The following is a 14565-nucleotide window of genomic DNA, read 5'->3' as shown; positions in this document are numbered from 1 at the left end:
AAGGAGGTCGTTTCTGACAGAGGTACAAACTTCATGTCAGGATATCTGACTGCAATGTGGAAAGAGTGTGGTGTGAACTACAAGTTCACCACACCCTATCATCCACAATGCAATGGGCTTGTTGAGAGATTCAACAGGACCCTCAAAGGGATGATTCATGGACTACCTGAAACTCTTAGGAGAAGATGGGATGTCCTGATCCCCTGCCTCTTGTTTGCTTACAGAGAGGTCCCACAGAAGGGGGTTGGCTACAGCCCTTTTGAGCTTCTGTATGGGCATCCTGTAAGAGGACCCCTGTGTTTGGTGAAGGAAGGATGGGAGAGACCTCTCAAAAAGCCTGCAACCAACATAGTGGACTATGTACTTGGTCTCCGCTCCAGGATGGCTGAGTATATGGAAAAGGCATCCAAAAACCTTGAGGCCAGCCAAGAACTTCAAAAAGCTTGGCATGACCAAAAGGCTGTTCTGACTGTGTACCAGCCAGGACAGAAGGTGTGGGTGCTGGAGCCAGTGGCCCCAGCAGCTCTGAAAGACAAATGGTCTGGGCCCCACACCATCATTGAGCAAAAGGGAGAGGTTACCTACTTGGTGGACCTTGGAACTCCCAGGAGCCCTCTCAGAGTGCTCCATGTTAACAGGCTCAAGGCATATGTTGACAGGAAGGACATGAGCTTGCTCATGGCCACAGATGAGGGACAGGAGGAAGAGAGTGACCCTCTCCCAGACCTGCTCACTCAGAATCCTGATGATGGATCAGTTGATGGTGTTGTCTTTTGTGGCAGCCTCACTGAACATCAGCAACAGGATTGCAGGCAAGTCTTGCAATCCTTCAGACATATGTTCTCTCTGACACCCAGCCAAACTGATTGGTGTACCCATGATGTTGACACTGGAGACAGTCTGCCTGTCAAGAGTAAAATCTACAGACAGCCTGATCATGTTAGAGACTGCATCAAAACTGAAGTGCAGAAAATGTTGGAGCTGGGAGTCATTGAGCCCTCAGATAGCCCTTGGGCTAGCCCAGTAGTTCTAGTGCCAAAGCCTCACACCCAGGGTGGTAAGAGAGAGATGAGGTTTTGCGTAGACTACAGAGGCCTCAATGCAGTCACTAAGACTGATGCCCACCCAATACCAAGAGCAGATGAACTTATAGATAAATTGGCTTCTGCCAACTTCTTAAGTACATTTGATTTGACAGCTGGGTATTGGCAAATCAGGTTAGCTGAGGAGGCCAAACCCAAGACAGCATTTTCTACCCCTGGAGGGCATTATCAATTTGTGGTAATGCCCTTTGGACTGAAAAATGCACCTGCCACCTTCCAAAGGTTGGTGAATCAAGTCCTCACTGGGCTGGATGACTTCTGTGCAGCTTATCTTGATGATATTGCTGTCTTTAGCTCCACCTGGGAGGATCACCTGGTCCACCTGAGGAAAGTGTTAGAGGCCCTGCAAAAGGCAGGCCTCACTATCAAGGCCACAAAGTGCCAGATAGGGCAGACACAGGTTGTATACCTGGGCCACCTTGTAGGTGGAGGCCAGGTTCAGCCACTGGAGAGTAAGATACAGGCCATCAAGGACTGGACTCCTCCAATCACCCAGACTCAGGTTCGAGCTTTCTTGGGCCTGACTGGGTACTATAGGAAGTTTGTCAGAAATTATGGGTCCATAGTGACCCCTCTTAATGACCTGACAAGCAAAAAGATGCCAAAGAAAGTTCAGTGGACAGCAAGCTGTCAGAAAGCATTCAATGACCTAAAGCAGGCCATGTGCACAGCACCTATCCTAAAGAGTCCAGATTACTCCAAGCCATTCATTGTCCAAACAGATGCTTCTGAGTTGGGTGTGGGGGCTGTTCTGTCTCAACTGAATTTTGATGGTAATGATCAGCCTATTGCTTTCATTAGTAGGAGGTTGACACCCAGAGAGAAAAATTGGTCAGCTATTGAGAGGGAGGCCTTTGCTGTGGTCTGGGCCCTGAAGAAGCTGTGGGCCTACTTGTTTGGCACTCACTTCACCATTCAGACAGACCATAAGCCCCTCTTGTGGCTAAATCAGATGAAGGGTGAAAACCCCAAACTGCTTAGGTGGTCCATTTCCCTACAGGGGATGGATTTTACAGTGGAGCATAGACCTGGTACTGATCACAGCAATGCTGATGGGCTCTCCAGGTATTTCCACTTAGAGCAAGAAGACTCACCTGGTCAAGGTTAGTTTATTGTCCCAAAGTTTGGGGGGGGTCATGTAGGAGAGTAGGGTCTGCAATCCTATGATCACCCAGATTTTTGCTTTTTGCTGCACTGGTTTACGACTTTCCCTGGCTGTGGGCCTGCTAATCAGACCCACAGCCTAGCTGTTCTCTCTATCCAAATTGTACTCAGGTACTGAATTGGCACTGGGCCCTCTCCAAGTCCCTGTACCCAGGGCTGAGGTGTACCCAGAAGTCTCCCAGGGGCTGAAGCATGTATTATGCCACCCCTGGGCTGACTAACTAAACTGACACAACTGGCTGCACGACAGCTGGGGCAAGGTGGTGTACTCACCCTTTGCTTTAGATATAGTATACCTATATCTAACCCTAAAATGGACACACAGATCTCCTATCAGTCACTCCTATGGCAGGCCTTAACAATCCTGAAGGCAGAGTGCTTGGAATCGTGTGAGATGGTGCTCTGGCATGAGCTGAGCCTGTCTGCGGCTTTCGGGATCCATCCCTTAGCCGTTTCCATGATATCGCATACCATATACTCTTAAGTGCATTATAATCCTCGCGGTTATATGCCAACTCTGGTATCGCTTTATCAAAACATGTCGAGTAAGGTGTCATACGAATTGGAATACTAACCCCTCGCCAATTCTGGCGACGGGGTTAGCATTCCACCCTTCTAGAGGGACACGACATGTATGTAACCCCTAACCCCGGTTAAAGTCAAACAGAGCCTCAGCTCCACAAAATGGATGCTGCCACCGAGACACAAGTCTGCCCTCCTGCTGCTGGGAGTCCTCCCAGAGCAGGAGATAAGGACAAAAGGGTTTCCTGCCAGGGGCGGTGCCAGCACCGTCCCAGACAGGGTTTTGTGTATTGTAGGTAGGCAGGGCTTTAGAGGAAGGTGACTGCACGTGGCACCCCGGTGCTCACTGTGCATAGGCTGGCTGGAACCAGTTCCAGGGTCACTCCAGACCCTGTGCTGGGGAAAAGCCCGCCAAGGAAGTGGGTGTAACCACCCCCCTCCTAGTCCCACCCCTAGGGCAGGACTTAGTCGCGTGCCAGCCCCTTTTTACAGGATAAAGGTAGGAACTGGCCCCCTTCCAAATCAGATCATCTTTGAATCCTGAAACTACTTTCCACGAAAGGAACTCAAGACTTCTTCCTAAGATTTCTCCCTTGTGACTAAGGAGTAGTCACCCTGCATCCGCAGGCACCATCTTAAGAACACTGCGGTCTGCTGCAAGTCTCTCCTCCGGATCAAGACTGCCCAGCTCGACGAGAACCGGCTTCCCTGGCACCTCTGACCTCTACCCACCTCTACAGCCCAGCTGAGAACCGTGGGTGCGACGAGACCTCAAGGGACCGGCCATCTGCAAGACTGCACGACTTCTTTCCAGCAAGCCCGCCGAGTGAATTCCTGGTGAGTGCTTTGGGGTCCGAGAAGCCCCGACCCTGAGCAGCTCCAGCACCGAAGTGCAGCCCCCCAGCATCTCCACGATCTGCGTGGGGCCCTTCTGCTTTTGGCTGCTCACCGCGTTGTTTGGCTACTAGCCCGCTGGCTTGTGGCCTTCCCGACGACGCCCGACGACATTTCTGCTGCTAGTCTGGTTGCTCCAGACTGGCCCTTGCTTCCCTCCATCGGAGAAGTACCCTGGACCCTCCTGGTCCGCCCAAGACGCCATTTTAGGTCCACCGCGTGGGCCTTGCATTTGCCAAGACTTGTTGCCCAATCCTGGGTCCAGCGACGTCGACAGCAAGAACCTTCGTGGGACAGCTCGCACCTCCATCCTGGTCGCCGACAACGCCTCCTGGTCCGAGAGACTGCAGAGCCCAGCAGCGCCCACTCACCTGACTGCGGTGACTTCGCCCGGTGCCATCCTGGTGCCCACTTAATCACTGGCTAGTGATTCAAGAACTTGGTCCCCTCTGCTTTCAGGTTTTCTTCTTCCTTGATCCAGGCTTGGATCCATCGAACTTTCCCTCACTGGTCGCCTGCCAGCAACTTCTTCCTTCCAGGCTCCTGGTCCGGCAACGAGATCCCCGACGTCTTTTCAGACCTATGCAGCTGCAGCCCCTGGGCTAGGTAACTTCGGCACTTCGGTGTCCCAGCATAGCCTCACTATCCTAGGGTCAGGATCCACTGTCGTTTTCTTCCTACCAGGTCGGGTTCGCCCGTGAACACTAACTTTGCCTTTACTAGCTTCCATAGACTTTGTCCCGCATCCCGCGTGAGAGTGCACACTCTGCACCCGAGTCCCCTAGGTCTCCTAGAAGTAATCTAACGATTCTATAGTCAAGTCCTAGCGATTCCAAAGCCTATTAGTACTGTACTTACCTGCTAGTAATTTCGCATTCCACTTTTAGAATATATGGTTTTTCGTGCCCCTCGGGCATTTGTGTATAACGTGCTAACTTAAGTATTTTCGTAAGAGTTTTGTTGTGTGCCTAGCACCCTGTCCTCATAAAGAGTACAGGGTTGTTGTGATTCTAATAAATACACTGTTTATTTTCATAACACTTGTGTGGTGTCCTTTCACTGGGTGTTCAAGGGGTAATGTGATGGTAAAACAGCTGGCTTAACACGCCCTCTAGAGTCTTAGCCTTAGACTGCTCGTATCCATGCTACTAGGATAGCTGGTCTATAAGGTTGACTTACAACCAATCATCAATAAGGGTTGTTTGGACTGATATATAGTGATCACTAGAATAGTGAACACTGCACATCAGGCCAACTTCTCACAAACACCATCTGGCTATAGAGCGAAATCGGGCTTCTCCTGGTCGCTTATGAGGAGTGGCGGCTGGCAAAGGTAAAAGCATTGAGGCAGGCCGAGTCGGAAGTCGACAGACGGAATTGGTATAATTAAATAAATAATACCTATTCTGTCGTCTTGGCTCCCCCCCCAGCCGCACCCTGCCCCTACCCGCCCCACGTCCTCTTATGATAGCACTATTTCAACCCCTAGAAGGCACCCCGGAATGAGATAAACACAGTAGAATGTGATGGACATAGGAGGGACTGCAAAAGCGAGCTGGCCTCTCTACACTGTATGTCCCCTCTCTCCGCTTATCTTCCCACCCTAATTTTCCCTCACTTCAGGATAAGGGCAGGATCAGACGAGCCTGAACGTTAAGCATTAATACCTTCCCAGACCTAAATCCTAATTCTCACTTTATTTCCCCCTTTGAGGATACAGCTTCGCACAAGGTCACACTTTCAGATACACTATTGTGCTATCAGATACAAGATGTTTGTAGAACACAATACATTTCCCAACTCCCCCCCCCCGCTGCCAGCACTAGAATATATATGTGTGTGTACTCACACACTCCCCGAATATTACTCAGAGAGCCCAGACGGCCTGGATGCGGACCTTGGCTCTGCTTTGAAGGATGCCCACTGGGCCTTCTACTGCGGGCAGTTAGAAATGTTATTTCCCAACTATAGGCTAAGGCAAGTTCATTTCAAGTACGTGTCTAGCGATAACAGCACTACCTGTACCAACTTTGGTGAAGAACTACAGCAACTTTAAAGTAAGCATACTGCGTTAATAGGATGCAATGGGGAGAACTGTGCTGGGATGAGATCAGTGTGCTCCCTCCCCCCAAGTGTTTGAAAGGCTCCCTTGAGCCAATGAGCTGACGAGCTCTCCTGGGATGCACCTGTGGGCCTGTGGAGTGGTATTGCGACCTGTGAAGACTTTAGCACCATTTCACCAACGCCTGATGGCTTTTCTCTGTTCTACATTACTTTTGCTCTCTTCTGATGAAGGGCTAAACCCCAGAAACACGTGTCTAGCGATAACAGTACCTGTACCAACTTTGGTGAAGAACTACAGCAACTTTGAAAGTAAGCATACTGCATTTACCAGAATGCAATGGAGAGAACTGTGCTGGGATGAGAAGCAGTGTGCTCCCTCTCCCCATGTGTTTATTTCAAGTACATACACCGCCTTTATCGCACACCATTGCAATTGTACAACATAGGCCTTATTCCGGACCCCCAGTTTGAGGTGTAATAACACCTGTGCTACCTTCATACATTTGGCATGGCACTGCCATAAAGTGGTGGACTTCTGGACCGAAGTCTGCACAATGACTGGAAAAATCACTGAGGACCCGCTCCCACTTGACCCCAGGGTGTGCGTGCTGGGTTACGTATGGGATATACCAACTGTGAGCTTCCGTCTCATAGCGATGCGCCCCCCTCTTAGCAAAGCAAAGGGCAGCGATGCACTGGGGCAGGAGGCTGGCTCCAACCGTTAAAAAATGGCTGGGCAATATAGCCTACTGCCAGGAACTATTATCGATTTTCTGGGAGCCTAATGCCTCTGCGATCCCCCTCCAAGGATATATGGGAGCCCTTTGCCACCTACCTGCAACTGCAGCCTAAAGCCGAGCTCCCCACTTAGTAACTAGACACTGCATATGCACTGTAATACGAATCGCCTCTCAAACTTCTTGTCACATTTGTTAGCCTTTAATGTCTGTAGCATGAACTTGAACAACCAGAATAATTTCCTTTGTGCTGTAATGCCCTGCTGTATGTGCTCATATACTGTCTGATTCCACTCCAAGATCTGTGTTATGCTTTGAATATATCTGAAGTGAATGCTATATGACTCTTCACAGCCAATGTCCTAATTGTGAGTATCTCACTCTGTATGGTATATTATATATGCCAATAAATAAAGTTTAACCAAAGGTGATGATGGACGGAGCGTTGACAATACAAACACTCACCCCCAGTCAACTGATCTGGGTTTAATCCATCACCGTTCTTTAGCTCACTCCGCCACCCCAGTTCAGACATGGCCATATGCAAATCAGTCTGACCCTGTGCCTCATGGGAACAGTCCAGCCCGAACTGCCAAGCCATGTCTTCCCTGGACCGGAATCAAGCTTCCCAGGACCGGTTTCTGGCATTACAGCCGTCTTCAGCCGGGCTTGCTTGACTCCAGTGGCAAAGTGAGAAAGGGACTCACGTCTAAGCATACCCTGCCAACTTAGGGCGAACAGAGAAAAACCAAAGGTGGTGATGGACGGAGCGTTGACAATACAAACACTCACCCCCAGTCAACTGATCTGGGTTTAATCCATCCAGGATGCTTGTTTCCGGTCCAGGGAAGACATGGCTTGGCAGTTCGTGCTGGACTGTTCCCATAAGGCACAGGGTCAGACTGATTTGCATATAGCCATGTCTGAACTGGGGTGGCTGAGTGAACTAAAGAATGGTGATGGATTAAACCCAGATCAGTTGACTGGGGGTGAGTGTTTGATTTGTTGAAACGCTCCGTCCATCATCCCCTTTTGTATCGCAATAAATAAAGTTTACCAAAAAGAAATCAGTGCTTATGACCATTGATGAGGATCCCCTGGAAGAGAAAAAAATAGTTATTCCATTGTGGGCGGCAGATTGGGTGAAAGCAGATATCTTTGTTCTGTGTAAGTCTGATCGAAACTGAAGTCAGTTCAAAGGAGAAGGACAGCAAGTCGACTATTCTACATGCCATTTATTTTTGGGTATGATGGCTAGGCATCCACCAGTTTTAATTAATCTATCTTTGAGTAGAATGTCATATTTGTAAGGTAGAAGTATGTCAACTGAAACTGAAGAGGAGCCAGAAAACCAAGTTTCTGTGATAAAGAGCAGGCCTAAATTGGGTAGAAAATTAGACCAGCAATCAAGGCAGCATGTGCTCGGGCAGATTTAGCAATGAATAGAGTGCACTTAGCTAACGCCATGTCCTCACATAACTGTTATAACTAGGCTTGACTCATGATGAAAAAACTATTTACTAGTTTGAAGAAAGACTATCAAAAGTGCATAAAAACAGGAATATACAACAAACATCCATAAAAATCAAACAATTGAGGAAATAACTCTTTAAGCACGAGCTGGTGCATTGAGTATCTTGCTGTCCAAGTAAAAAAAAAAACATAAGTTCTCCTTTCTACGAAAACATATTTTCTAACAATCTTAGTGCCTAGGACACCACAAGTCTGTTTGTAAACCTGATCCACATTTAGGTTGACAATGTCAGCACTTTTATTAATTATTATTAATGTTACTGATTTATAGCCAGCATTAACTAAAGGTCCAACCCAGGACAAATGAGAATCAAGAACCATTTATCATAAGCACTCCTCAGTAAGGAAGGAGAGCAGAACGTGGAAAATAATCAAGGCGCAGACCGATAAACAAACTAGCTGTTCTCTACAGGGATCTGTGAAGGAACTTCTAGCTCGTTTCCTAAATGGTGAGCACTTAAACGCTTTAGGACAGATAAATCATGCACTCACCGTGGGGTGAAAATAAAGTTACATTAAGCAAATAAAACAGAAAACACAATAGATAGTATCACAACCCTGGCTCTACTACTATAAAAAAAGGGCTGAATTATGTCTTGCATAGAAAACAATGTCACATTCAGAAATATAAGCAACATCTCCGTTTGGCCAATGGAAAATACATTATATTGTAGGAAGCTGTAATTCCTTCCTCTCCCGTAACATCACAAACAGAAAATAATATATTTTAACAATATTTCAGTGATCACTTGAAGCAGGACCATAGAGAAAACTGAATTTCAAACATTTAATTAAATCATGAAGATCACATTTGAGGGTCATCGGTGCAGAGGTAGGAATGGGGAAAACAATGGCACAGCATCTCACGCATTTTAAAAAACAAGAGTAAGTCTGCTTAGGCCAACGTAAAAAAACGTAATTATTAATCAAAGTAAAAACATTGCATTCACGTCTCCCTAGAATTAGTTTAATGTGCAGAATAATTAATGTGAAATTTATGTCGCTACTAATTAAAACCAGTGTTTAGTAACCCTGTGAATGTCTACTTCTTTTGCCATTTCATTACAATAAAAAGAAATGACCACCAGAGTTATGGGTTTGTATTAGAATGTGACCCCTGAAGTAAAAAAAAAAAACGAACAGAATCAATGTGTTAACCATACCAAGTCAATGCAGCTTCAGCGGCATCCTTTACCCTCATAGAAGCTGGATTTGGGTCTTTATCTATTTTGTTTCGGATTTCTTGAGTATCACTGTTTTTGGATTTGCTACCAGAGATACCCAGCTCAACAATCTCCAACACCTCTTTCAGGCAGTCCTAAAGGAAAACAAATACAAAACATTTAACAGAGGGCAGACAAATATACCAACATTTTTAACATGATACAACAGAGGCTAGTAGTAATCCAATCAAAAGGTGCACATTGTAGAGTATCTAAATTCTGATCATTAGAGAAGAATCAATATATCCAAAAGAGGTTCCATCTTTATTTTTTCAGGTATGACTATCTTCTAAGAAGCATATGGCCCTCTAAAGAGGTAAATCAATTGCGACCACTAGTGGTAAAAAGAGCCGCATGCGCCACTAAAATATGCTTATGAGTAGAAAGCAGGGGCCATGTAACATTATGAACTAGAGTCACTTTATTGAACAAGTTACTTTCCTTTGGTAACAATATATCTGTAAGAAACATAGGTTCGTTATAGATTCCTTACCTTAGAATTACCCGCAGGCATCAGACTGGATCTGAAAAGTTTTTCGTCAGCAGTACCCCTCTACATCTTAAGGTGGCGTCGGTCGACTCCGCGTCCCTCGTTGGCGTTGTGGTGGCTGGGATGACGTTGAGGTAGCCACATAGACACAGCCCTCGATTGCTGACGTCAGTTCTGTACACAACTTTCCACGCCAGAAGCTCAGAGCCATACAAGACACTGACCACTGGTGCACAAAACTAGTGCCCTGAAAGGAAGTCCTTAACCCTAGAAGTCAGTTCGCAGAACGGGGAGGATGGGTGGGGCGGTAAGGAATCTATAACTAACCTATGCTTCTTACAGGTATATTGTTACCGAAGGTAAGCAACTTGTTCATCTGAAATAAACAGTTCGTTCTAGATTCCTTACCTTAGAATAAATACCCCAGCAAAACCAACCCAGGAGGAGGGTCTACGAACTAAGTTCACACCAGGAAGTCCTGGAGAACCGAATGGCCAAAGAAGCAGTCTCTCTGGACTTGGCTGTCCAGGCAGTAGAGTCTAGTGAACGTGTGCAGCGATGCCCACTGACAGATTTCATTAATGGGGACTCCAGGTCCCAAAGCAGTGGTAGCTGCCGTCGCACTGGAGGAATGGGGGTGCAGTCACACTGGAGGCTCCTTCTTTGCCAAAGAATAGCAAGCTTTAATGCACAAAATGACCCATATACAAATGGTCCGTTTGTGCATGGCCCGACCTTTTTTGGAGCTCACGTAACCAACAAAGAGCTGACATCCACCTGGAATTGTTTTGTGCGATCCAAGTAAAAGGAAAGCGCACGCTTTGGATCCAGACGGTGGAGCCTCTCTTCTTCTTCGGAAGGATGCGGAGAGAAGGTAGACAAAGGGATGGTCTGTCAAATATGGAAAAGAGTAACCACTTTGGGAAGGAAGGAAGGACGAACTCGAAGGGCAATGATGAACAGTTATAAAAGGAAGCTTAGAAGAACGTGCTTGGAGCTCACTCACCCTGCGCGCAGAGGTAATAGCCACCAGAACGACAGTTTATAAGGTTAGAAGGCTGAGAGGACAGTTATGTTGTGGCTCAAAGAGAGCGCACATAAGATACGTAAGAACCAAGTTCAAGTCCCACTGGGGCATTGCAAAGGGAACAGGAGGAAAACAAGCATTGAAAATGCAATAGATCTCGCCTTTAAGTTAAAGCCATTTGCTTTGCTAATGGTAATGTAAAGCAAAGCAAATGGCTTTAAATTAATGAAAGGCGAGACCGATTGCATTTTTAATGCTGGTTGTAGCTGCAATGCCTAGGAGACTGGGGTGTGACATTGAGGATGTGAGTACAAAAGCAGCAGTAATATCACCCAGTGATGCACGTTCACAAATCTGTGTCGTGTGGGGCAAGAGTGCCACAGTAGTGGGAGCTACCTACCCATCGTAACATAATACATTCCAGAATTAAGTAATTTATTTATCACTCATAGTTAATAAAAACCTTTGTATACAGTAAAAGTATAAAGAAGAAAGGAAAAAGAGGTACAATAACAATCCAGGCAGTACATATTTCATCACAGTGTTATTAAAAGAAAAGATTAAAATACTCTTTCAGAAATGGAAACGGAGCTTGCAATTATGCAGTCCTTGAGTTTCTGATCTCCCTTTATTATAAATGTTTTTAAATAACTGTTCAAAATAAAGTCTGTAGGGTTAAACAGGCTATCACCACCTGTCTGCATGATCCAATAGCTCATTGATTAAAAGCAGTCTCAAACAAGATGAGCTTTTTTAGCTTGAAGCAATGACCTACTTGCAGCAGATCTAGGGGGAACACAAATTAACAACCATCAATTTCTCTTCCTACACATGAGCGTGGCATCAGGGCTGCACCCAGCTGCCCCCGCACGCGGCCCGCGAGGAGCGCAGCCGGCCCTAGCGACTCTCCAGACCTGCTTAGTATTTTCTCCGCACGCTGCCTCAGAGGAAGAATACGCTGTGCTTTCTGCCTTTTGCAGTCCACTTCAGACACCTGCAGCCAGTCCTCTCCCATCCGTAGGTCATGACCGTTCAAGCCTCCGCATTCTCAACAGTATTCTAATCCCCACAATGTGTGCCCCGCTGTTCACCCCCCCACTGTGTGTTTATATCTCTGGCGGCATGTTTTTAATCCCCTTTGTCTTTGACCGCTTGCCATCCTTGACAGAGCTGGATAAAATAGGTAGAGCAGTTTTTTGCGAAGTGCGATGACATTTTAGGAAAATTATGCAAAACGGAGAGAACATTACTTGCCCATATTTCATGTGAAAATCACGTTCAAACGTAATTTAGATACTGAGATGGTGAGTTGATACGCCACTTACACCCATTATTTTCTTTTAAATCCCGGAGAGGTTACCAACCGCCTGCGCAGCTGCACTGTAGAGTTTCACAGCAGCGTAGTGAAACTTGCTCTGACAAAGGCATCATGGCTAACTGCCCAAACATGTCCAGCTTTTTGTGAGAACTGTCAACAGTGCTGGTTCTCAGGTAGGAGTGCACATGGTACAGGCTAACAGGAGCCAAATGCTTCACTACTGTGAAGTTTCGCTGAGTGGCAAATATTTCAAAATTCCACAGGGTCATCACGAGCAGGGGGAGGGAGGGAAATCAAAAGCACGCCGCCATGCACGCGTACGGACAAAAAAAGGCGCACGCGTGTGCACATCCCTACGCTACTTAAAGTAAACAAAGATGGCATCGGGCTGTCCACATGCGTGTGCATTTTTTTGTCGGTACGCGTGCATGTTTAGCATTGTGAATGGCGCGAGCAGCCACCTTTGTCCATCCGGAGGCATGTGCATTCAGCTTTGGCTGAATTGACCACAAAAGGTCTCGCATGGCTAGAGCAACGCATGCGCTGTCTCGCCAGGCGAGACCTAAAGATGAGTAATGCCTATAAGGAAGTGATTTACAACAGGGGACTTGAAAAGAGAAGGCTGATCAGGAAGTGTAAGAAAGGCTGAAATGGCCGAGAGGTAGCCCTTTACAGTGCCCAGAGCACAGCCCTGCTGGGCCAAGGAAAGGAGGAACAAGAGGAAGTCAGAAAGAGGGGCGGAAAGGGAATCCACAGCCTTTGCTGTGCACCATGCCACAAATGTGTTCCATCTGCAGGCGTGGAGGGACGCCTGGCTGCCAAGATAACATCACAGACTTCAGGAGGCAGGCCAAATGACGTCAACTGCTGCCGCTCAATCTCCATGCAAGGAGGTGGAGGCTGGACAGGTTCGGATGGAGGACTGCACCCTGCTGCGACGGAAGATCCTCCCGAAGAGGCAGTCGGATCAGAGGATCGATGGCCATGTGTAGCAGCTTGGGATACCAAACTCTTCATGCCCAATCCGGGGCCACAAGAATTACTACTTTGTTCCTGGTTGCGCTTGATCTTCTTCAGCACTCTTGACAGAAGTGGTATAGGTGGATAGCCGCATAGAAGACCGCAACTCCACTTGTGACTAAAAGCATCCACTTAGCGAGTGCGGGCTTGGAAATTCCAACGCGCAGAATTGCTGATATTGCATGTTCCCTTCGGTGGCGAATAGATCTGAACAAGGCTCTCCCACTGTTGAAAGAGACCTTGCACCACCTCAGAGTAAAGACGCCATTCGTGAACCATCATGCACCTGGGGCGGAGTTCGTGCACTGTAATTAATGTGATATTTTTGTGGATAAATAACTTGGTAATAACCGTCGCCCTTCACCATCTCAGTCTTATTTAGCATATTTTAGCATAATATAGTGATGTGTAGGCCTGTTTCTGACTTTACCTTGTCTTATGGCAGTGCTGACTATTGCCTTTGATATGCTGGCATGTCATCTTGCTTTGCAATTTATATTATCACATAACATAGTGATGTGTAGGCCTGCATAGTAAGAATAAGCTACAAAGACGGGTTTGATTATGTCCCTTTCTGTTTCTGACTTTATCTTGCTTAATGGCAGGGCTTGCCTATTGGCTTTGGGATGATCTTATGCCATCTTGCATACTAATTTTGCTCTTTTGCGGGAATAGAGGCCTATGCTTGAGCAACTCCGTTTTCTGAGCTGTCGCCATTTTCTGAGCGTCACTAGGTGAGAAGCTATGTTTTCCTTTCCACTTGTTGTTCGCCCTTCTTAAACTAGAAAGGACCGGTTCTTGTCAGAGGAATGTACTTGCTCTGCTTTGAAGTCATAACAGACGCCTGGCCAGCCGAAGATGTGGCCTTGGAGCAGGCTGGTGCTGCCTCTCATGAGAACGAAGGGGCGAGGCTAACAGGAGCTTCGTCCTACGTTTCCACTGGTACTAAAAGGAGGTGTCTGGGTTCTGATCTGTGGAAGTTCATCAAAGTGCAAACGTGCAGCTGTGACGGTGGAGCAAATAGTCCCAATTCAGCTGGAGAAACGGACTCCCCTCTGGCGAAGTGGAAGCGGGATGTGTAGACAGTTGGTGAGGTGTTCCACTAATTCTTATATTCCTACTGTTCTTGCCTATCTTCTTCCGTTTTCAGGTTCTATACATTTATATACATACAAGTTCTTTATATGTTTTACTGATTGCGTTTAGCAATTGCTTAGGTGCTAATGTGAAGAAGGCCTATTGTGACTTATTCTTATTCTTTCATTGTGTAATATAAGAAACCCCAGAGTATACGATTATTTGTCTGTATTCCTTGTGGAGGGATGTCGGGCTCCTTCTTGACCAAATGCTGACGGAAGGATGGGGGAATTCCCTTCCAATGGGTAATTGTTAATACGGAAGGTTGACCGGCCCCCAGCAAGGAGCGAAATTCTAATTCTTCCACCCCCAGCCTTGTTAGGAGAGGTATGC

General features: G+C 46.8%; 1 protein-coding gene across 3 annotated transcripts in view; it reads right to left on the bottom strand.

The window, feature by feature from the left end:
* RALGAPB (Ral GTPase activating protein non-catalytic subunit beta) overlaps positions 1-14565 on the bottom strand; it is a 2268266-nt gene that overhangs the window by 791940 nt on the left and 1461761 nt on the right. For all 3 annotated transcript variants that reach the window (XM_078652319.1, XM_078652321.1, XM_078652322.1), the window contains one exon: positions 9181-9335. In XM_078652319.1, the coding sequence (XP_078508445.1) occupies positions 9181-9335 (155 nt within the window). The remainder of the gene's footprint in view (positions 1-9180; positions 9336-14565) is intronic.

The sequence above is a fragment of the Lissotriton helveticus genome, chromosome 7 (assembly GCF_964261635.1).
Source record: "Lissotriton helveticus chromosome 7, aLisHel1.1, whole genome shotgun sequence".
Classification (NCBI taxonomy): Eukaryota; Metazoa; Chordata; class Amphibia; order Caudata; family Salamandridae; genus Lissotriton; species Lissotriton helveticus.
The sequence above is the reverse complement of the archived record's forward strand: the minus strand, read 5'-3'. Positions and strand labels throughout refer to the sequence as shown.